General features: G+C 51.8%; 1 protein-coding gene across 4 annotated transcripts in view; it reads right to left on the minus strand.

The window, feature by feature from the left end:
• Positions 1–22467, minus strand: part of ADAP1 (ArfGAP with dual PH domains 1) — a 64558-nt gene extending 42091 nt beyond the window's left edge. Inside the window, exon 1 of one of the 4 annotated variants that reach the window (XM_057528421.1) lies at positions 22115–22467. In XM_057528421.1, the coding sequence (XP_057384404.1) occupies positions 22115–22196 (82 nt within the window). In that variant the 5' untranslated portion in view covers positions 22197–22467. The remainder of the gene's footprint in view (positions 1–22114) is intronic. The other 3 variants (XM_057528420.1, XM_057528419.1, XM_057528418.1) reach the window with 3 other exon arrangements.
• Positions 22468–23360: the final 893 nt, after the last annotated feature.

The raw sequence follows: 23360 nt of genomic DNA on the forward strand, positions 1-23360 counted from the left end.
ACACCCTGATAAAACTTCTCATAAAACTAGGAATAGAGGGGAACTTCCCTAACTTGATAAAGGGCATCTGTGAAATACCTACAGCTGACATCATACTTAATGGAGAAAGACTGAATGCTTCCCCGCTAAGACGGGGAACTAGACAGGAATATCTGCTCTCTTCACTTCTATTCAACACTACCCTGGAGGGAACAGTGGATGTCTAGGGTTGGGGTGATGTGAAGAATGGCGAGTGATGGCTAAAGTGTATGGTATTTCTTTTTGGAATAATGAAAATGCTTTTAAATTGACTGTGGTGACGGTAGCCCAACTCTGTGAGTACACTAAAAACCACTGAATTGTCCACTTCAAATGGGTGAATTGTATGGTATATAAATTACATCTCAATAAAGCTATTAAAAAATTTAAAACAAACAAACAAACATAAACACTACACTGGAGGTTCTGGTCAGTGCAGTGAGGCAATAAAAATAATAAAAAGGGCTTCCCTGGTGGCGCAGTGGTTGAGAATCTGCCTGCTAACGCAGGGGACACGGGTTCGAGCCCTGGTCTGGGAAGATCCCACATGCCGCGGAGCAACTAGGCCCGTGAGCCACAACTACTGAGCCTGCAAGTCTGGAGCCTGTGCTCCACAACAAGAGAGGCCGCAATAGTGAGAGGCCCGCGCACCGCAATGAAGAGTGGCCCCCACTTGCCACAACTAGAGAAAGCCCTCGCACAGAAACAAAGACCCAACACAGCCAAAAATAAATAAATAAATATTTTTTAAAAAAAGACTATTTAGGGCTTCCCTGGTGGCGCAGTGGTTGAGAACCTGCCTGCCAATGCAGGGGACACGGGTTCGAGCCCTGGTCTGGGAAGATCCCACATGCCACAGAGCAACTGGGCCCGTGAGCCACAACTACTGAGCCTGCGCGTCTGGAGCCTGTGCTCCGCAACAAGAGAGGCCGCAATGGTGAGAGGCCCGTGCACCGCGATGAAGAGTGGTCCCCACTTGCCACAATTAGAGAAAGCCCTCGCAGAGAAACGAAGACCCAACACAGTCATAAATAAATAAATAATAAATAAAATAAAAGAACGTGAATTTCTAAAAAAAAAAAAAAAAAAGACTATTTAATAAATAAATAAATAAATAAATAAAAAGAATCCAGATTGGAAAGGAAGAAGTAAAATGGCTCTTATGCATAGACAACATGCTTATCCATATAGAAAATCTGCTGGAGTCTACAAAAACACTACTAGAACTAACAAACAAGGTTGCAGGATACAATATAAATATACAAAAATCAGTCGTATTTCTATAAACCAGCAACAAGCAATCAGAAATTGGACATTTAAAAATACAATTACATTCTGGAGATGGTTGCACAACAATGTGAATGTTCTTAACACCACTGAACTATACCCTTAAAAGAGAGTAAAATGGCAAATTTTATGTTACATATATTTTACTACAATTTAAAATTTTTGAATACCACTTACAATAGCATAAAAAAGTATTAAATACTTAGGGGTAAATATGACCAGATATGCAAAACAGTATGCTGAAAACTACAAAATATTGCTGAAAAAATTAAAGACCCGAATATGTGGTGAGAGGTGCTATTCTCATGGGTTGGAACACTCTATATTGTTAAGATGTAAACTCTCTCAAATTAATCCATGGATTCAATGTAATCCCAATCAGAATTCCAGCAGGATTTTTAGAGCAGAAATTAACAAGCTGATTCTAAAATCCGTAGGTTAATGCAGCGGACCTAGAAGAGCCAAAACAACTTTGAAAAAGAACAAAGATGAAGGTTTTAGAATTTATTTTGGAATTTATTGCAAAGCCACAGTTATCAATATGGTGTGGTATCAGCAAAAAAACAAATAGATCAATGGAACAGAATAGAGGGTCCAGAAGTAGGCCACACATGTGTGGACAACCAATTACTGATAAAGGTGTACGGGCAGTTCAGTGGAGAAAGAATAATCTTTCAACAAATGGAGCTGAAACAGGTATCATCTGCAAATATTAGACTTCAATCCAAACCTCCCGCCATATACAAAAAGTAATTCAAAATGCATCAGAGCACCAAATATAAAACCTGAAACCATAAAGCTTCCAAAGGAAAACAGGAGAAAAATCTTTGTGACCTTGGGTTAGGCAAAGACTTTTTAGCTATAACACTAAAAGCAGACCCCATTTTTTAAAAAAAAGATATAGTGCTTTATCAGAATTTTTTTAAAATCTGCTCTTTGAAAGGCACTAGTCTAGGGAATGAAAAGGTGAGTCACACTGGGAGAAATTTTGCAAATCATGCACCTAATAAAAGGTTTGTGTCCAAAGTATATAGAGAACTATTCAAACTCAGTAATAAAACAAACAACCCAATTACAAAAACAGGCAAAAGATTGCAACAGACACTTGACGGAAGACGGCACAAGGAGGTTACTCCCCCTCACACGTCACCGGGGAAGCAGGGCTGACTGCGCAGGACCGCGGGGGCTTCTCGGGTGACGGCGGAGCCTTCCCCACACTCCAAAGGGGGCGTTTTATCCCCTGCAAGTCACACCTCCATAAAAGTGAAGTTAAGAAAGATGTTTGTGGCTGCAGCCCCGGACCTGTCCCAACAGACTGGAGACGCAGGAAGGTCAGGGCCTCCGCCCCCTGCGTCCTGCCCCGAAGGGCGGGCAGGCACCTGCTTCCTCTCGAGGGGTGCGCCCCCCCGAGTGACGTCCAGCTGGAGGCCGGGAGCCACGCGGGCCGATCCAGAGGCCTGGCCTGGCCGGGGCCCCCTCCAGATCCTCACACCGGCCACGGTGTCCTCGGGAGTCAGCGCCTGCCGCCCGGCCTCCTGCCGGTCCCTTCAGCCGCTGTAACAGCTCTGCGGCCTGAGCACACTCACTGCGCAATGACTGACCACGCTACCTCGCCGCTCCTCACCGCTCCCTCTGAGGCTGTCTCCTGTCGTTAGTCCAGTTCTACACAATGAGGCAAAAAAGGCCCAGAGAGGCTCAGACGGTGCCTGAGGTCACACAGTGGCAAAGCTGGGATCGGACGGCAGGCACGTGTCTCCCACCCTCCACCCCGGAACCACCTTCCCGGTTCAAAGAAGGTGGGTGCGAGGACGTGTACGGGTGGCCCACGGGAGCCCCAGCCCAGCATCCAGGCTGGTAAGGAAGCCTGTCCATCATCTCGGGAGGTGACTCCCCGCCGCCCCCTCCTGGGGCTCCCCCAGGGGCTGGCGGGGAAAGGCAAGAAGATGGTTTGAAACAGGTTTGAAGCAGGAGGCGTCCTGACCCCAAGCCCAGCCCGCGCACTGCAGTTTGGGAAGCCCATGGTCCCGGCCTGGCGGAGTCCCCCCAGCCCTGCCATCACGCGTGGCACCACGGCAAGGCCACCGGGAGAGGAGAGGCCTGCCTCTGCTCGGGGGAGGCACCGGCAGCTCCCCGCCTGCCCAGCGCACAGTGGGCCTGCAGTGCCCCCGACGCACGGGTCACCCGTGGCTGGGCTGAGTGCTTGTCTGTCCTCTGCCCCTGCAAATTGCTGCAAAAATCCTAAAGGCAGTGAGAGGGCACCAGTCCAGGGCCTGCGGCCCAGCACACAGGCCACCCGCTGCTCTCAGGACTCACCGTCCCCGGAGGGCCGGTCAAGCAGCACACGCCAGGAACGGCACCCCTGGGCGCCGGGCCTTTGGGCCCCGGGAGGGCTTTCCAACCAAGAGCCCCTATTTTAAGGAAGGATTCAGACCCTGGGAGGCGAGTTCTGGGAGTGACTCTGAGCAACAGTTTAAGGTCTCTGGGGTCAGGCAGAGTGACTGCCCCCAGCCCCCCCAAAGCCACCAAAGCAGTACGTGGAGACCAGTGGGGTGTGCGGGCCCCTCGCCGTGGCCCTACAGGCAGCTCCAGGACAGTCTCCTGTGTGTCCGTCTGGCTGATGAATGGATTAACTCTTCCTGCGCTGTGCCCGCACTTCAGCTAATCGGTAATTCACTCGACCCCAGCCCCTCCCTCCTCCCGACAAAAGCCTCTCAGCACAATCTCGGGCAGGAGGGCCGCCCCGGCCCGTCCACTGGGGATGTCGACCCTGAGGCCGAGGACCTCCGGGTGGGTGTGTGTGCACGCGTGCAGCGGGGGCGATGAGGGGCTGGATAAGGGCTGGCAGGAGGTCCCCAAGGGAGGGGGTTGGTGACCTTCAGCTTTCCTAGTGGACAGGCTGTTCCCACAGACTTCCCTCCCAAGCCGCTGGGGCGCGGCCAGGTCCACCCCATCTGCACAAGGCCCCCTCCCCCATCAGGGCCAGGAGACAGGCACAGGGCTGGGGTGTCCGTGTATATGCGAAAGCCCCACACTCCTGAGCTCAGAGCCCCTGGGGTGGAGGGGGGCCCACGGCGAGAGGCGAGCTGGTCGGGGTACCCCAGCACCAGGACCCCCTTAGTCCCAGGCAGGAGGGCCTCACACCTGGTCCGGGCTCCACTCTGGCTACACCCCGTCCCTGCAGGGCAAGGAGCTGCCGAGCCGTCCAGAGCCTGCCCTGCCCCTCTCTGTCCACTTCTGAGCACCCAGGACTCAGGGATTCCTTGCCCAATGGCCTCGGCCACGCGGTGGCCAAGTGCATGGGCTGGTGTGGGTGGAGCGCATGGGGCCCTGCAATAAGAGGGGGCGGGAGAGGGGCCAGGCCTGAGTCTCCACGTGCACTCCTGCCCCAGCCCCGCAAGTGTCAGGGCTGCTCTGTGCTTCTCCAGGCTCCTGCCGCACCCTCTCTGAATCGGGGTGACCGGACCTGCCGCCCAGCAGACCGCTCCAGGCTGCCAGCTTCCGCCCGTCTCCTCTCCCCCCAGCTCTCCACCCGTCTTCTGCCCTCCCTCTGCCCCTGCGCTGCCCGGCCTTCTCCTAGGGCACTCTGAGTGACTCAGCCCCCTGACTACTGCCGCCTCCGGGAGCCGGACCGAGGCCAGGTGAGACACGTCCTGGGGCTGAGCCAGCAAGAGCAGGTGTGTCCCTCGGCCAAGGCCCCGCAGGGCGAGGAGGGTGTGCAGTGGGACCTGTCAATGGAACGGCGGGTCTGGCTGAACCCCGTGGCCCGGCTCCAGGGACCTCGGCCCCCGCAAGGCAGAGGCCCAGCAGTGAGGAGGGCCGAGTCCTCGTGGGGACAGCCAGGCAACTGGCTCTGGGCAGAGGGCCCAGTGGCCGCCTAGGGGCCCACAGCCTGTGCCCACCGCCCATCACAGTTACTCACCTGCTGGGGCCGCCCCCTCCCCACACGCACAGCACCCGCCCTTCGCCTCAATCCGGGTCCCACGCCCCGTTTCCACTGCTGGCGCTTCCCAACACACAGCGCAGCCTGGGCTGTGTTCATCCTGTCTCCCGCTGGAATCTAAGCTCCGGGAGGGCAGGCAATTGGCTCTGTGCCTGGTGGTTCCCATCACCAAAGACGGCACCCTGCATACAGCAGGCGCTCAGTGAATACCTGTGGCTCACACCTCCTCCTCTCTCCCCGCCCCGGTGCCCAGTACACTGAGAGGCAAGCACGGGACCCAGCCTCGCGCAGCCTCCCCTCCTGAGCCCTCCCCACCTGCCTGGTCTAGTTCCCTTCTCTCTCCCGCACCGTCCTTCCCCAGCTCTCCCATCACTCCGGCCAGCGCCACGCACACTGCCAAAGTCCCTCTCTTGGCCCTGAGGTGCCTTCCAGACGCCCCCCATCCCTCTCATCCCCGCCGCTCCACCACCCCCATCGCAGACCCCGTTGGCCTCCATGGCACTGACCCCATCCTTCCTGGACCAGGCAGCCTCTGGCCAGGCCGCCGGCCTCCCAGGGGTCCTCCTGCCTTCCAGGCCGCGTGCGTACCCCTCCCCGCCAGGCACCCTCCCGGCATCTCATCTGGTCTCTTGGCTGTGAAAACTGTACTTTGAGCTAGACGGAGGTGGTGGTCACGCAACCTGGGGATGTTCTGAATGCCACTGAACTGTTCACTTCTTTTAATGGTCAATTTTACGTTGTGTGAATTTCGCCTCAATTAAGAAAAAAGAAGGGCTTCCCTGGTGGCGCAGTGGTGAAGAATCCGCCTGCCAATGCAGGAGACACGGGTTCAAGCCCTGGTCCGGGAAGATCCCACATGCTGCAGAACAACTAAGCTCATGCGCCACAACTACTGAGCCTGCGCTCTAGAGCCCGCGAGCCACAACTACTGAAGCCCGCATGCCTAGAGCCTGTGCTCCGCAACAAGAGAAGCCACCGCAATGAGAAGCCCGCGCACCACAATGAAGAGTAGCCCCCGCTCTCCGCAACTAGAGAAAGCCCGTGCGCAGCAATGAAGACCCAACGCGGCAATAAATAAATAAATAAATAAATAAATAAATAAATAATAGATAGATAGATAGATAGATAGATAGAAAGAAAGAAAAAGGAAAAGAAAAGGAAACAGTCATACCCCTTCGGCTATTTTCTGCCCCGTCTCTACCCCTGCCCTCTTTCCTCCAGAACCGCCCCGGCGCCAGGCTCGCGCCTCCACTCCAGGTCTGTCGCGGCCTCTAAACCAGCCCCTGGTCCCCAGCCCGCATCCCCAGGGCCAGCCCCACCCGGCGACGGCGTCTCGCCCTTCCTTCAGCCTCGGCTAAAAGCCGGGGCGCCCTTGTCCCTCCCCGTCCTTCACCCCCACGCCCCGTCTGCCAGCAAGTCCTGCTCCTCAAACTTCAAAATGTATCCAGGACTTGGTCATTTGTCACCACACCACTGCCACCTCCGGCCTGGAGGATTTGGGAGCATCCTAACAGTCTACCTGCTTCCACATCGCTTCACCGCCTCCGACCCTCCCTCCCGCTGAGGCCCCGCGTGCGCCCCAGGTCACCTCTCAGCTCACGCCTCCTGCTCTGGACACACCAGCCTCTCAGCTTCTCCCTCCGTCAAGCAAGGCTCACGGCCGGCCCGGGGCCACGGCAGCTGGCGGGCCCACCCGCCTCCGGAGGAGCCATGCCCCCAGGTGACCCCGGATGACCCTGGTGCCCGTGGTTACCCACCTGTCCCCTCGTCACACCCCAGTAACACCCTCCTCCCAGTGACCCCCACCCAGACCCCAGACGCACCCAGGGCCACACCCTCACCCTGTCACTGCAGAAGCCGCCCGCCCCCACCCAGGGGCCCTGTTCTGACCCGCCTGCCCTGCACCTTGAGAGCACAGACCCCGCGCCTCCACTGCCCTCTCTCTGCTGCCCAACGCAGGCCACCTCTCCCCCACCAAGGTCTCGCCCGGGGGGGCCCCACGTGCAGGGAAGGACCCGGCCACGTACAGGTGCGCAGGTTAACCCAGGGCCACGCATCATGGGGACATCCGAGGGCATCTGGCCAGGGCTCCCCTTCCCAGGGCTTCTCCCACCAGAGCCACTGCTTCACCCTCTCCTCCCCGCCCACCTCCCCCACCTCATGCCGGGGGAAAGAGGCGTCCCCGCCGCCTCCTGTGTGGTCCTGGTCCCGTCTGTGTCCACGGAGGTCTCGGCTCCTTTCATAGGGTGACTCCAGGCACTGCCGCCGGCTCCCACCATCCCACCCCGCCAGCCAGCAACCCCTGAACTACCCCGCCAAGGGTCAGTTCAGTTTGCTCTCTTCTCTGACCCCCTCGCACGCAGGCGCCCCCCCCCCTTTGTTAACAGCTGTCTTCACAGGGGTCTCCACCCTCCCTAGTGGTCCCTCCCCATCTCCTCTGCTGGCTCTGCTTCTGCAGGGAGTGCTCAGTGCCCACACCTGTCCTCCATCTCCCCGCCCCCGGGACCCCAAAATGTGGATCAGGAGCTCCCCACCAAACCCACCCCAAACCCGTCATTAGACGAGGTGACCCTTGCACAAGGTGACCCCACGCGTCCCCTGTTGTCCCAGAGCCTCCCTGCATTCAACCCCCCGGCCTCCTGCTCCCTAAAGAGGCCAGGCCTGCACCCAGGCATCCGGGCAGCTGTTCCGACAGTCCAGAATGCTCCTCCTCTGGATTCCTGCGGGCCCAGCTCCTTTTCACAATTCAGGCCCCAGACGGCCCATCATCTTCCCTGACCGCTCTTGACGGGGCAGCCAGCAGTGGTCACCTCTGCACTAGCCCCCCTCCGCCTGTCCCGTCTCTGCATGGGGTCACTTGCTCATCATCCGCCTCCCCCACAGAATGCAGACGCGTGAGCAAACAGCCCAGGCAACGGCACAGGAAGGCGCTCCTACACACGCACGGGATGGAATAAGGGGGCACCCGCACTGGGGTCCGGCGTGGGCAGCCGACTGAAGGCTTGGCCCTCACAGGCCTCTGGGTTCGGGGGCAGAGCTGCGCAGCCACGAGCCACCTCTGCAAAGTGGCGGGATGCCACGGCCCAGGATCGGGGGCCAGGTGAGACTGGCTCACTGCTGTCCACCTCTGTGCCTGGATGGAGTGCCCATCCCAGAGAAGATTCTGGGAAGATGGCTGGGTAGGAAGCACCAGAAATCTCTCTCCCCACCTGGAAAACAACGGTACTGGCAGAATCTGACTGATGTAACAAGTTTTGAACTCCAGAGCCGGTTGAAGTCTTACAACTTCCAGGGGACAACTCGGACATAAATGGCAGTTAATTCTGCTCGATTTTAGCTCTGAGCACAGCAGGCCGCTGGGCATGTGCCCTAGGTGCAGCTGGCACTCAGTTCACAGGAGCCAGGGTGAGGAAGGACCTTGTCCCTCAAATGTTCGGGGTCTGTGCTCTGATTGCTGCTTCTGACCACAGACGTGCAGAAAAAGGGGGAGGCAAGCCCTTGCTGCAGCCCCTCCCCCTGCAGCTCAAGACCTCCCAAAGACTTAAACGGCCAGCACCAGCTTTCCCCCTTCATCTGTGCTTTTCCCCTTTTGGGAGCTACTCATTAAAGACTAGGACATTCAGAAACAACTGCATATATGAGTAAAACTAGAAAGTGACCACGCATGACCAGAGAAAGGCTGAGAAAAGACCTGAGAAGACATTAAATTCACTCCTCAGGCTGATCCACAGCACAGACACAGCCTATAACAGCCAGGGGAAAAAAACCAATTACAGAATAGCAAACCCTGCGGAAGGGGCAGAATCTGATTTCCAGAGGTACGTACCATATTATTAGATTCAAATGCCCAGTGTTCAACAAAAAACACGAGGCACACAAAGAAACAGGAGAGTATGGCCTATCCAAAGGGAAAAATAATTAAACAGATTGTGTCCCTGAAAAAGACTTAATGGCAAATATACCAGACAAAGATTTTATAGCACAGCCTTAACTATGCTCAAAGAACAACAGGAATATGCGGAGAAAGTCAAGAAAACAATGTATTAATATAAACAAAGTAGAAATATCAATGAAGAGATAGTAAACTAAAAAGAAATAAACAAACAGACAAAAAATCTGGAGCTAAAAGTACAGCTGAAATGAAAAATTCACTAGAGAGATTCAAAGGCAGATACGAGCAGGCAGAAGAAAGAATCAGTGAACGTGAAGGTATGAGAATAGAAATTATTGAGGCTGGGGAGGAGAAAGAAAAAAGATTGAATAAAAGTGAGCAGTGCCTAAAGGACCTGTGGGACATGACGAAACAGACCAACATATGCATTATGGGAGTCCCAGAAGAAGAGGCAGAGAAAGAAACATGCAGAGAGAATATGTGAAGAAATACTCACTGAAAACATCACAAATTTGATGAAAGACATGAATATAAACATCCAAGAAGCTCAACAAGCTACAAGGAAGATGAACTCAAAGAGGCCCAAACTGAGAAACATTATAATCAAACTTTCAAAACATAAAGAATCTTGAAAGCATCAAAAGAAAAGCAACCTGTCACATACAAGGGATCCTCAAATAGATTATGAACAGACTTATCATCAGAAACGTTGGAGGCACAAGACAGCCAATATATTCAAAGTGCTCAAGGCGGGGGGGGGGGATCTCTTAACAAAGAATCCTCAATCCAAGCAAAACTGTCCTTCAAAAGTAAGGGGGAGAGAATTCCCTGGTGGTTTGGAGGTTAGGACTCCGTGCTCTCACTGCTGAGGGCCCAGGTTCAATCCCTGGTTGGGGAACTAAGATCCCACAAGTCATGCAGTGTGGCCCAAAAAAAAAAAAAAAGTAAGGGGGAAATGAGGACATTCCCAGATAAACAAGAGCTGAGGGAGTTTGTGACCACTAGGCCCGCCTGCAAGAAATGCTCCGGGAGTCCTGCAGGTGAAATGAAGGAACACTAGATGGTACCTCAAAGCCATGTGGAGAAACAAAGAGCTCAATAAAGGTAAATACGTGGGCTATTACACAAGCCAGTATTGCTGTAACAACGGTTTGTAACTTTTTGTTATCTACATGATTTAAGAGACTAATACTTTTAAAGGAAAAAACATTAATGTAAAAGCTGGCATTACTGTAACTCTGGGTTGTGACTCCAAACCTTGTTTTTTACATACTTTAGGAGACAGTGCATTTAAAATAGTTAGTAGTTTATGTTTTAGGGCACACAATGTATAAAGGTATCATTTTGTGACATCAACAACTGAAAGAGGTGGAGACGGAACTATAAAAAAGCAGAGGTTTTGTATGTTATTAAAGTTAAGCTGCTATAAATTCAAATTAGAACACTATAACTTTAGAATGTTAAATGTAATTCCCATGGTAACCACAAAGAAAATAGCTATAGAATATACACAAAAAGAAATTAAGAAAAAAATTAAATATTTCACTAAAAAAATAAACAAAATATGACAGGAATGCAGGAAAGAAGGGACAAAATATCTACAGGGCATATAGAAAACAAATAGTACAATGACAGAAGTAAGTCCCTCCTTATCAGTAACTACTGTAAATGTAAACGTATTAAATTCCCAATCAAAGACAGAGATTGCCAGAATGGCTAAAAACACATCATCCAACTGTATCCTTTCTCCAGGAGACTCACTTGAGATCCAAAGTCACAAACAGGTTGAAACTAAAAGGATAGAAAAAGATATTCCATGCAAACAGTAAACAAGTTAGAGGAAGAGTGGCTACACAAAACAGACTTTAAATCCAAAAAGGCGACAAGAGACAAAGAAAGACATATTATATATTCATAAAGGTTCAATACAGCCAGAAGATGTAACAATTATGAATATTTACATAGCTAATGACACACCATCAAGATACATGAAGCAAAAACTAACAAATTGAAGGGGAATATAGGCAATTCTACAGTAATAGTTGAAGATTTCAATATTCTACCCTCAATAATGGACAGAAGAACCAGACAGAAGTAAGGAAACAGAGGACTTAACACAATAAGCCAACTAGACCTAACAGACACACAGAGCACTCTCCACCTGACAGCAGCACACACATCCTCACAAGTGCACATGGGACATTTGGCAGGACAGACCATACCTTAGGGCACAGATTAAGTCTCAATAGATTTTAAAAGATAGATATCATACAAAGTATCTTTTCTAACTACCACGGGATGAAGTTAGAAATCGATAACAAAGAAAACTGTAAAATTCGCAATTTTGTGGAAATTTAACAACACGCTTTAAACAACCAATGGATCTAAGAAGAAACCACGATGGAAATTAGAAAATACTTAGAGATAAATGAAAACAAAAACACAACATATTAAAACTTATGAGATGCAGCAGAAGCAGTGCTAAGGGGGAAATTTATAGCTATAAATGAGGACATTAAAAAAAACAAGAAAGATCTCAAATCAGTAACCTAACTTTACAACGTAAAGAACTAGGAAAAGGAGAACTAAACCCAAAGCTAGAGGAAAGAAGAAAGAAAGAAAGATTAGAGCAGAGATAAGTGAAATAGAGAACAGAAAAACAATAGAGAAAATAAATGAAGCCAAAAGTTGGTTGTCCAAAATGATCAACAAAATTGACAAAAATTCAACTAGATGGACTAAGAAAAGAGAGAAGATTCAAAATACTAAAATCAGAAATGAAAGTGGGATGGACATAGATATTATCATACTAAGTGAAGTCAGAAAGAGAAAGACAAATACCATATGATATCACTTACATGTGGAATCTAAAATATGACACAAATGAACATATCTACAAAACAGAAACAGACTCACAGACGTAGAGAACAGACTTGTGGTTGCCAAGGGGGAGGAGGGTGGGGGAAGGATGGCGTGGGAGTTTGGGATTAGCAGATGCAAACTATTACATATAAGATGGATAAACAACAAGGTCCTGCTGTACAGCACAGGGAACTATATTCAATATCCTGTGATAAACCATAATGGAAAAGAATATGAAAAAGAATATATATATATACACACACACACGCACATACACACACATAAAACTGATTCACTCTGATGTACATTAGAAACAAATAGAACACTGTAAATCGACTATACTTCATATAAAAAAATAAACTTGGGCTTCCCTGGTGGCGCAGTGGTTGAGAATCTGCCTGCTAATGCAGGGGACACGGGTTCGAGCCCTGGTCTGGGAAGATCCCACATGCCACGGAGCAGCTGGGCCCGTGAGCCACAATTGCTGAGCCTGCGCGTCTGGAGCCTGTGCCCCGCGACGGGAGGGGCCGCCATAGAGAAAGGCCCGCGCACCGCGATGAAGAGCGGTCCCCGCACCGCGATGAAGAGTGGCCCCCGCTTGCCGCAACTGGAGAAAGCCCTCGCACGAACCGAAGACCCAACACAGCCAAAAATAAATAAATAAATAAATAAAATCAAGTAAAACTTTAAAAAAAAAAAATAAATAAACTTAAAAAAAGAAAGAAATGAAAGTGGGGATATTATTACCAATTCTACAGACATAAAAATATTATAAGAAAGTACTGTGAACAACTGTACACCAACAAAGTGGATAACCTGGATGAAATGACAAATTCCTAGAAACACAAAACCTACCAAGACTAAATCAGGAAGAAATACACGATCTGTACAGACCTATAACTAGGAAGGAGATTGAATCCACAATCAAATTCCCCAAACAAAGAAAAGAACTGGACCTCACGGCTTCAATGGCAAATTCTACCTAACATTTAAAGAAGAACTGACACCGGGGACTTCCCTGGTGGCACAGTGGTTAAGAGTCTGCCTGCCAATGAAGGGGACACAGGTTCGAGCCCTGGTCCAGGAAGATCCCTCATGCCGCGGAGCAACTAAGCCCATGCGCCACAACTACTGAGCCTGCGCTCTAGAGCCCGCGAGCCACAACTACTGAAGCCCACGTGCTTAGAGCCTGTGCTGTGCAACAAGAGAAGCCACTGTAACGGGCAGTCTGGGCAGCACAACAAAGAGTAGCCCCTGCTCGCCACAATTAGAGAAAGCCCGCATGCAGCAACAAAGACCCAATGCAGCCAAAAATAAATAAATTTATTTTAAAAAAAAAAGAAGAAGAAGAAGAATTGACACCAATTCCTCTCAAACTTTCTTTTAAAAAATTGAAAAACTGAAGATGAGGGAACACTTCCTAACTCATTCTATAAGACCAGCATAAACCTGATACCAAAGACACTATAAGAAAACCACAGACCAATGTACCTTATGAACATTGGTGCAAAAATCCTCAACAATGGGCTTCCCTGGTGGCGCAGTGGTTGGGGGTCCACCTGCCAATGCAGGGGACACGGGTTCAGGTCCTGGCCCGGGAGGATCCCATGCACCGCGGAGCAGCTGAGCCTGTGTGTCACGGCTGCTGAAGCCCGCGCTCTGGAGCCCGCGGGCCACAACTACTGAGCCCGCATGCCTGGTGCCCATGCTCTGCAACGGGAGAGGCCACCACAGTGAGGGGCCTGTGCACTGCAGTGAGGAGTGGCCCCCGCTCGCCGCAACTAGAGGGGGCCCGTGTGAAGCAACGAAGACCCAATGCAGCCAAAATAAATAAATTAATTAATTAAAATTTTTTAAAAAGTCCTCAAAAAACTACTATCAAACTAAATAGAAACAGACTCAAAGACATACAGAACAGATTTGTAGGTGCCAAGGGGACGGGGCTGGGGAGGGTTGGAGTGGGAGTTTGAGATTAGCAGATGCAAACTATTATATACAGGATGGATAAACAACAGGTCCTGATGTACAGCACAGGGAACTATATTCAATATCCTATAATAAACCATAATGGAAAAGAATAAGGAAAAAAAGAGTGAATGGTTAAACCTGGGTAATGGGTATATTTGTATATGTTTGAAATATCCATAATAAAAGGCTTTAAAAAGTTTAAAAAGGGCTTCCCTGGTGGCGCAGTGGTTAAGAATCAGCCTGCCAATGCAGGGGACACGGGTTCAAGCCCCGTGCGCCACCAGGGAAGCCCAAGACTGAAGGCTTTTCCTCTAAGATCAGAAACAAGGCAAAGTTGCCCTCTGCACCACTTTTGTTGAACACAGTACTGGAACTTCTAGCCAGAGGAATTAGGCAAGAAAAAGAAATGAAAGTCATCCAAATTGGAAAGGAAGAAGTAAAATTATCTCATTTGCCAATGATATGCTCTTATATGTAGAAATTCATAATGACTCCACAAAAAAGCTGTTAGAACTAATAGACGAACTAAGCAAAGCAGCAGGATTCAAAGTTAACACACACACACAAAAAGTTGCATTTCTATATATACAGAACAATTTGAAAAGGAAATTACAAAAACAATGCCATTTACATTAGCATCAAAAAGAATAAAATACTTAGGAATTATCTTAACCAAGGAGGTGAAAGACTTGTACAATGAAAACTACAAACATTCCTGAAAGAAATTAAAGAGGACATAAATAAATGGAAACACATCCCATGTTCATGGGCTAGAAGACTTAATATTGTTAAAATGTCAACAATACCCAGAGTGATCTAAAAAGTCAATGCAATCCCTATCAAAATCCCAAAGACTTTTTTGGCAGAAACAGAAAAACCCATCCTAAAATTCATAGGCAATCTCAAGGGACCTCCAAATCTACAGTAATCAAAACAGTGTGGTATTGGCATAAAAACAGACAAATAGACCAATGGAATAGAATACAGAGCCCAGAAATAAACCCTCACATATATGGTCAAATGATTTTTGACAAGGGTGTCAAGATCAATCAATGGGGAAAAACAGTCTGTTCAAGAAATGGTGCTGGAACACTGGATATCCACATGCAAAAAAGAATAAAGGGGGGCTTCCCCGGTGGCGCAGTGGTTGAGGGTCTGCCTGCTAATGCAGGGGACACGGGTTCGAGCCCTGGTCTGGGAGGATCCCACATGCCGCGGAGCACCTGGGCCCGTGAGCCACAGCTGCTGAGCCTGCGCGTCTGGAGCCTGTGCCCCGCAACGGGAGGGGCCGCGATAGTGAAGGGCCCACGCGCCGCGATGAAGAGCGGTCCCCGCACCGCGATGAGGAGTGGCCCCCGCTTGCCGCAGCTGGGGAAGGCCCTCGCACGGGCCGAAGACCCAACACAGCCAAAAATAAATAAATAAATAAATAAAGTAGCTATAAAAAAAAAAAATTAAAAAAAAAAAAAAAAAAGAATAAAGGTGGACCCTTACCTAACACCATGTACAAAAATTAACTCAAAATAGATCACGAACATAAATGTGAGACCTAAAACCATAAAACTCTGAGAAGAAAACATGGGACAAAAGTTTCATAACACTGGATTTGAAAATGCTTTCTTGGCTATGACACCAAAGGGCACAGGCAAGAAAAGAAAAAAATAAGCAAATTGGATTTCACGAAAATGAAAAAAAAATTTTTTTTTTTGGTTGCGCTGCACGGCTTTGTGGGATCTTAGTTCCCTGACTAGGGATTGAAACCAGGCCCTCAGCAGTGAGAGCACTGAGTCCTAACCACTGGACCACCAGGGAATTCCCTCATGAAAATATTTTAAATTTTGTGCATCAAAATATACTATCCATCAAGTAAAAAGGCGACCCACAGAATAAGAGAAAATATTTGCAAATCATGTATCTGATAAGGGATTAATATCCAGAATACACAGAGAACTCTCAAAACTCAACCACAACAACAAAAACCAAACAACCCGGGGCTTCCCTGGTGGCGCAGTGGTTGAGAATCCGCCTGCCAATGCAGGGAACACGGGTTCGAGCCCTGGTCTGGGAGGATCCCACATGCTGCGGAGCAACTGGGCCCGTGAGCCACAGCTACTGAGCCTGCGCATCTGGAGCCTGTGCTCCGCAGCAAGACAGGCCACGACAGTGAGAGGCCCGCGCACCGCGATGAAGAGTGGCCCCCGCTCGCCGCAACTAGAGAAAGCCCTCACACAGAAACGAAGACCCAACACAGCCAAAAATAAATAAATTAATTTAAAAAAAAAAAAAAAACCCAATTTCTAATGGGTAAAGAATTTAAAAAGACATTTCTTGGGGCTTCCCTGGTGGCACAGTAGTTAAGAATCCGTCTGCCAATTCAGGGGACACGGGTTCGATCCCTGGTCTGGGAAGATCCCACATGCCGCGGAGCAACTAAGCCCGTGCGCCACAACTACTGAGCCTGCGCTCTAGAGCCTGTGAGCCACAATTACTGAAGCCTGTGCACCTACAGCCCGTGTTCCACAAGAGAAGCCACCGCAATGAGAAGCCTGCGCACTGCAAGGAAGAGTAGGCCCCGCTCACCGCAACTAAAGGAAACCCGCGCGCAGCAACGAAGGCCCAAGGCAGCCAAAAATAAATAAAATAAATTAAAAAAAAAAAAAGACATTTCTCCAAAGAAGATATACAAACAAACGGTTGATCAGCACACGAAAAGATGCTCAGCGAGACTAATCATTAAGGAAATGCAAATCAAGACCACAGTGAGAGACCACCTCACACCCATCAGGACGACTACTACCCAAGAGACAGAAAACAGCAAGTGCTGGTGAGGATGTGGAGAAATTCAAACCCATGTGAACTGTTGGTGGGTATATAAAATGGTACCGCCGCTTTGGAAAGCAGTATAAGATTACTCAAAAAAATAAAAATAGAATTACCAAGTGACCCAGTAATTCCACTTCTGGGTATACCCCCAAAAGAATTGAAAGCAGAGTCTTGAGATGTTTGTACACCCATGTTCATAGCAGCATTATCCACAATACTTAAAACGTGGAAGCAACCCAAGTGTCCATCTGTGGAAGAATGGATAAGTAAAATGTAGTCCATTCATACAATGGAATATTATTTGACCTTAAAAAGGAAGGAAATGGAAATCAAAAGAGAGCTAGGACAGCTATACTTAGAAAAAATACTCAGAAAAAATAGGCTTTAAGACAAGTACTGTAATAAGAGACAAAGAAGGTCATTACGTAATGATAAAGAGGTCAATCCAACAAGACGGTATAACATTTGTAAATATTTAGGTACCCAACATAGTAACACCTAAAACTGTAAAGCAAATATTAACAGACCTAAAGGGAGAAACAGACAGAAATACAGTAATAGCAGGGGACTTTAAAACCCACTTTCACCAATGGTTAGATCATCCAGACAGAAAATCAACAAGGAAACACTGGCTTTAAACAACACATTAGACCATGGACTTAACAGACATACATAGGAAATTCCATCCAGAAGCAAGACAGAATACACGTTCTTAAGTGCACATGGAACATTCTCCAAGATAAATCATTTGTTAGGCCACAAAACAAGTCTAATTTAAGACGCCTGAAATCACATCAAGCATCTTTTCTACCCACAATGGTATTAACCTAGAAGTAAAAAAATTGGACAACTTGGAAGAAATGGATAATTTCCTAGAAACATGAAACCTACCAAGACTGAATCATGAAGAAACAGAAAATCTGAACAGACCAATTACTAATAAGGAGATTGAATCGGTAATCAAAAACCTCCCAACAACCTAAAGTCCAGGACCAGAAGGCTTCGCTGGTGAATTCTACCAAACATTTAAAGAAGAATTAACACCAGTCCTTCTCAAACTCTTCCAGAAAACAGAAGGGAACACTTTGAAACTCATTTTACAAGGCCAGCATCACCCTGATACCAAAACCAGACAAAGACACCACAAAGAAAGGAAGTTATAGGCCAATATCCCTGATGAACAGAGATGCAAAATCCACAAGAAACTATTAGCAAACTAAATTTAACAATGCATTGAAAGGATCATATACCATGATCAACTGAGATTTATTCCAGGGATGCAAGGATGGATCAACATTCCCAAATCAATCAACATGATACACCAAATGAAGAATAAAAATCATACGTTCAGGAACAAGACAAGGAAGCCCGCCTTGCCATTGTTATTCAACAAAATACTGGAAGTCCTAACCAGAGCAAACAGGCAAGAATAAGAAAGAAATGGCATCCAAATAAGAAAGGAAAAAGTAAAACTGTCACTGTTTGCCGATGACAAGATATAAAATATGGAAGACCCTAAGACTCCATCAAAATGTTAGAACTACTACACGAATTCAGTAAAGTTGCAGGATACATAATCAATATACAATAATTTGCTGCATTTCCTTACACTAATAAAAAGAACTAGCAGAAAGAAAGAAAGCAATACATTCACGATGGCATCAAAAAGAATAAAATACCTAGGAATAAATTTAGCCAAGGAGGTGAAAAACATGTACACTGAGAACTATAAGATACTGATGAAAGAAACTGAAGAAGACACAAATGAATGGAATTATATTCTGGGCTCATGGATTGGAAGAATTAATACTGTTAAAATGTCCATACTCCCCAAAGCGATCTACAGATTCAATGTAGATATCTACAGAAATCCCTATCAAAATTCCAATGGCATTTTTGACAAAAACAAACCATCCTAAAATGTGTATGGAAACTCAAAGAAGCCCAAATAGCCAAAGCAATCTTGAGAAAGGGGAACAAGCTGGAGGCATCATATTTCCTTATTTCAAACTGTATTAGAAAGCTATAGTAATCAAAACAGCATGAGAAAATAGTATGGCATTAGCATAAAAACAGACACACAGATCAGTGGAATAGAATAGACAGCTTAGAAATAAGCCCACACATATATAGTCAATTAATTTACAACAACGGAGCCAAGACTATACAATGGATAAAGGACAATTTCTTCAATAAATAATTTTCTTCAAAAATAACTTTTTTGTATATTTTACCACAATGAAAAAACAATTTAACCCAAAACCCAAGTGGGCTGCTGCCCCAGGGAGCAGGGACTGCCTGCCCAGCCCACTCCTCAGCAGCCCCCTGCCAACCACGCTCTCAGGGGACCCTCTCCCAAACTAAGCCAAATTCCCGAAATTCCTCCCTGCCCAGGTTTACAGCAATGTCTGAAAATTCACCTCTGCCTTGAAGCCTTCCAGGGTTGAGTGAGGACCTCCCGCTCTGAGTTCACCCCCTTGGTCTTGCAGGCAGTTGCTCCAGTCCTGGCAGAGCTGTGAGGACGGGCCCCCAGGGCCACTCATACCCAAACACCCCCGGTCCAGGAGCAGCAGGGTCTCCACACCGCCGTCCCAAACCATCCGTCTTCTCAGAAAGCTCTCCTTAACGAGCCCTGAGCTCACCGCCAATCAGAAGGCCCACGTGCGCTCAGAGGTGGTTTTGCCTGGCGCTCTAGGCAATCCCAAGGTCCAGGTGACATGCATCAAAGCCCCACAAAACGATCACCCACACCTCAGCCCAATGAAAGAGCTGAGAGGCCATGTCCTTCTTGGGCATCAGACCTGAGCTTCAAAGGTGACACTGTCATTTGTCCCAACTAGGCAGGTGACTCAGAGGAAGTAAGAGGCACAGCCCCCACCCACACTCCCCAAGGTTGAGGACCCCCCACCCTCCGCCAGGCCTGCAATGAGAGCAGCCTCTCTGGAAGCTGTTAGACAAGGCCCTGTGTTCAAGGGCAGGGGGCCCGCTCTTGGAGCAGACAATGGGAGGGTCTGGGAGCAGTTCCCATGGGGGCTGCAGCCAACCCCAGATTGCGTTCCTCCCAGCAGCCCTTGCATGGCCAGCTGTGAGGTCTGCCCAGATCTGCTCCCCAAACCCCGTGCCTGGTGGTTAGGGGGGCCGGGGACCACCCCGTGTCCTGTGCTGCAGAGTGCAGGCTGTGGGGACCCTCACCCTTGAGGCGCCCAGCTCCTGGTGGGCTGCAGTTGAGAACAGCAGCCATGAACCAGTCCACGTGACGGTGTTCTGTCCCCCCTCCAGCCCCCATCAATGCCAGAGTGGGCCCGAGTTGCCTATCTGGGCCACAGCAGGGATGGGAGGTCCCAGTGACACCCCACAGTGGCACAGAATATGGACGGACCAGCGGGGCTCCAGCAGAGACCATGGGCGGGCATCACATGGGGGTCACGGGAGGTCAGGGCAGCAGGAGAGCCGGTCTGCCTTTGAGGCCCCATGTCCCCTAAGACAGCTCAAGTTCTCAAGGCCTCAGTTTCCCCAGCTGTAAAATGGGGGCAACAGCCCGTATCTTGTCTGCTCCTCAGGCTGCCAGACAAGTTGAGGCAAGATGCTGAGGTCATGGACCAAGTCTGAAAAGCAGAGGCGGGCCCGAAGCCAGGGAGAGCCGGCCGCTCCCGATCCCCTGTACCTGCTGGAGGGCCACGCCCCTGGACCGAGTGGGTGGGTGGGCACGGCAGCTGCAGGGCCCACCACGCCAAGGAAGCCCACTGTCCCTCCTGCCAGGTAGGCTCTGGGTCCAAAGAAGCCCCCGCTGGGCAGGGTGACCAGGAAGGAGAGGGCCGGGGCCAGCTCCCCGCTGCCCGGGCCCCCCAGGCCAAGCCTGAGAGCAGACCGTGCTGACCGCCCTTCCTCACCAGGCTGCTCCCTGGCACGGCCGCTCTCCTGACAAGTGGAAATACAGGTCTGGGAGAGGGAGGTGGGGACGGCGGAGCGGGCGGGAGCAGGCGCGGAGGGACGGCACTGCCGCCTGCCTCACTGCACGGCCGAGGCGCGGCGGGCCCTCAGGGCGGCGGGGAAAGGCCCTCAGCCTGCCGCCCCTCTGGGACACTCCAGCTCTGGCGTGGCCTCTCGAAGCCACACTGCAGCTGCCCAGCAGATGCCCAGCACTCGACGGGGGCGGGGGCTGCGCCGGAGGCCCCTCCCAGCCCAGCGGGCGAGCAGCAGAGGAGAGCTGGGGGGGGTGTCCTACTTGCGGGGTGTCCAGAGACGGTGTGTCTCAAACAGGAGTCTCAGAACAAATGCAGAGTCTTCCCACCTTCCCCCCCTGGGGGCTCGGCCACTCCCCGCTGTGCTGGGCTTGTTCTGAGGGGCTCAGGCTAGGAGCCCCCAGTGGAGCGCCCCGTGTGTCCCCGCAGAGCCTGGGGACAGCCCCTGAGCTGAGCCGCCCTCCCTGCTGGGGGCCTGAGCAGGTGAGCTTCTAGGGGCTGTTCCATCCCCCACCGCAGCGAAGCCGCGCCCGGGGCCGCCAGCCCAGAAGCAGGGTGCCGCCGGTCCGAGAGCAAAGCCTTTTCTCCTCCTGCCAATCCCAGCACACGTAGCCCCAGGGCTCTGGCGCCTTAGAAATCACCCCAGAGCGGGCACCACCCAGGAGCAAAGTCTAGGAGATGCCTGCTGGGAGGATGGGATGCAGGTAGCCTAGCGCTTGTTCCGAGCTGCACCTGCCCCCCTGCCCCAGCGCAGTGAGGCCGGGTGGGGGGAGGGGCGCCCGTTCCCACGGGGTCCACGTGGAGGCGGCAGGTGCTTCCTCCCCCTGCCGCCGGGTGCAGGGCTAGAGGGGGGCTCCAGGCGGGGGCCCATGACGTCACCCGCAGGTGGGGGGGGGAGGGCCAGGTGGACCCCCACACACACGCACAGAGGCCCACGGCCCGTTTGTCCGTCCCCTCCCTGCAGCCGGTCGCCCGCCGCGATTTCCTCTTTCTTTGCGGAGCCCCAGGTTTCGCAAGGCGGCGGCGGTCCGCGGGTGACAGCGAGACACGCAGCCTGGGGGAGGGGAGGCGGCAACACAGCCGCAGGCCAGGGGCCGTGGGCGGGCAGGCGATGTCCGGGTCCCGGCAGGTGCCCTCGGGCCCGCGCCCCACCCGAGCGGGGACCAGGCTGCGCTGCCCGCGCCCCCCACCGCCAAGCAGGCGCCGCAGCACCCCTCCCCGGCCCCGGGGCTGGCATCCAGGCCGGCACCCACCCCGGGCTGCATCCACTCGGGCCCTCCCCCACGCGGGCCGGCCACTACCCCGCCCGCACCCACCCAGGCCCCCAGCTACCCCGGGCGCAGCCAGCGGGCCCGCACCTACCCGGGGCGCCGCAGTCCGCGCAGCGCGCGTTCGCCGGCCGCTGCAGCAGCTCCAGCACGGCCTTCCGCCGCTCCTTGGCCATGGCCGCGTTGCCGCCCCCCGCGACGCCGGGTGGGGAGCGTCCGCCCCGCCGCGCTACGGCCCCGCGCAGGCCGCCCGCCGCCGCCGCCCCTGCGCCATCCTGAGCAGCTCAGCCCGCGCGCCGGTTCCGCATTCCTGCCGCCCGGCCCGGCTCCACCGCCGCCGTTCTCGTCGCCGCCGCGGCAGCCGAGCGTGTGCCGGCGCGGGGCCCGGGGCGCACGGCGCGCTCTGGCCGGCGCGGCCCGCGGGCGGCCCCCAGCGGCGCGGGCGGGCGGGCAGCCTCCTCCCGCGCCAGCCAGGCGTCCCAGCCCGCGCGCCCGGCGTCCCAGCCCGCGCGCCCGGGAACCCGCCCGCGCGCCCGGGGACCCGCCCGGGGAGGTCTGCCCGCCGCCGCTGCCGCCGCCGCCTCCGCCCACCCTATCCCAGCGCAGCGGCCCACCTGCCCGAGCGAGAGGCCACCAGCCACAATGGTGGGGGGCTTGAGGGAACCGAATAACCACAGGCCTCGGTGGGATCATCCTTCGGTCATTTGGGCCCCAAAAGCGCCTGGACACCTACTGTGCGCCCAGGGAGTCAGCGCACCAGGTCCAGTGGGCACGCTGGGAATGCTTGTTGGAGGGAGTGGTGCGTGCCCAGTGCTGGGGGCCGGGGCCCACACCATCCCCGCCCTGGGGGGACACGGCCGGCAGGTGACAAGGCCCAGTGAGCGCGGTGGGTGCTCAGGCCGGAGAAGGGCCCCCGCCGTCCACCCAACAGGGACAGGACAAGGGGAGGGCCGCGGTGCTCCCAATAAAGCCCGTTTTGAGTCAGGAGGCCAGGACCCAGACATGAGGGTAACACGGGGAGGGAGGGAGGTGACGTGCCCGGCATTTTTTCAAATTCTTTTCATTTTCCTCTTGAATTGCGACCGCAACGATGCAGCTTGTTAAAAACAAATTGAAACAGTACCAGACTGAAAAATGACAGCATCTCCCCACCTCCACCCCCGCCCTGGCAACTGTGAGCCAACCACTGTTAACAACCATTAGCACCCTTCCAGAATGGTCCTCGGCCTGTTAGAACACCAAGGGAGTCCCTATTCCTCTGGTCTGCTGCTGGGGCTTTGGGGTTGGTTTACTTTCACTGAGTAAACCGTACGTACCCCTTTCGAGTCCATACATACAGA

The sequence above is a fragment of the Balaenoptera acutorostrata genome, chromosome 15 (genome assembly GCF_949987535.1).
Source record: "Balaenoptera acutorostrata chromosome 15, mBalAcu1.1, whole genome shotgun sequence".
In the NCBI taxonomy this organism is placed as follows: domain Eukaryota; kingdom Metazoa; phylum Chordata; class Mammalia; order Artiodactyla; family Balaenopteridae; genus Balaenoptera; species Balaenoptera acutorostrata.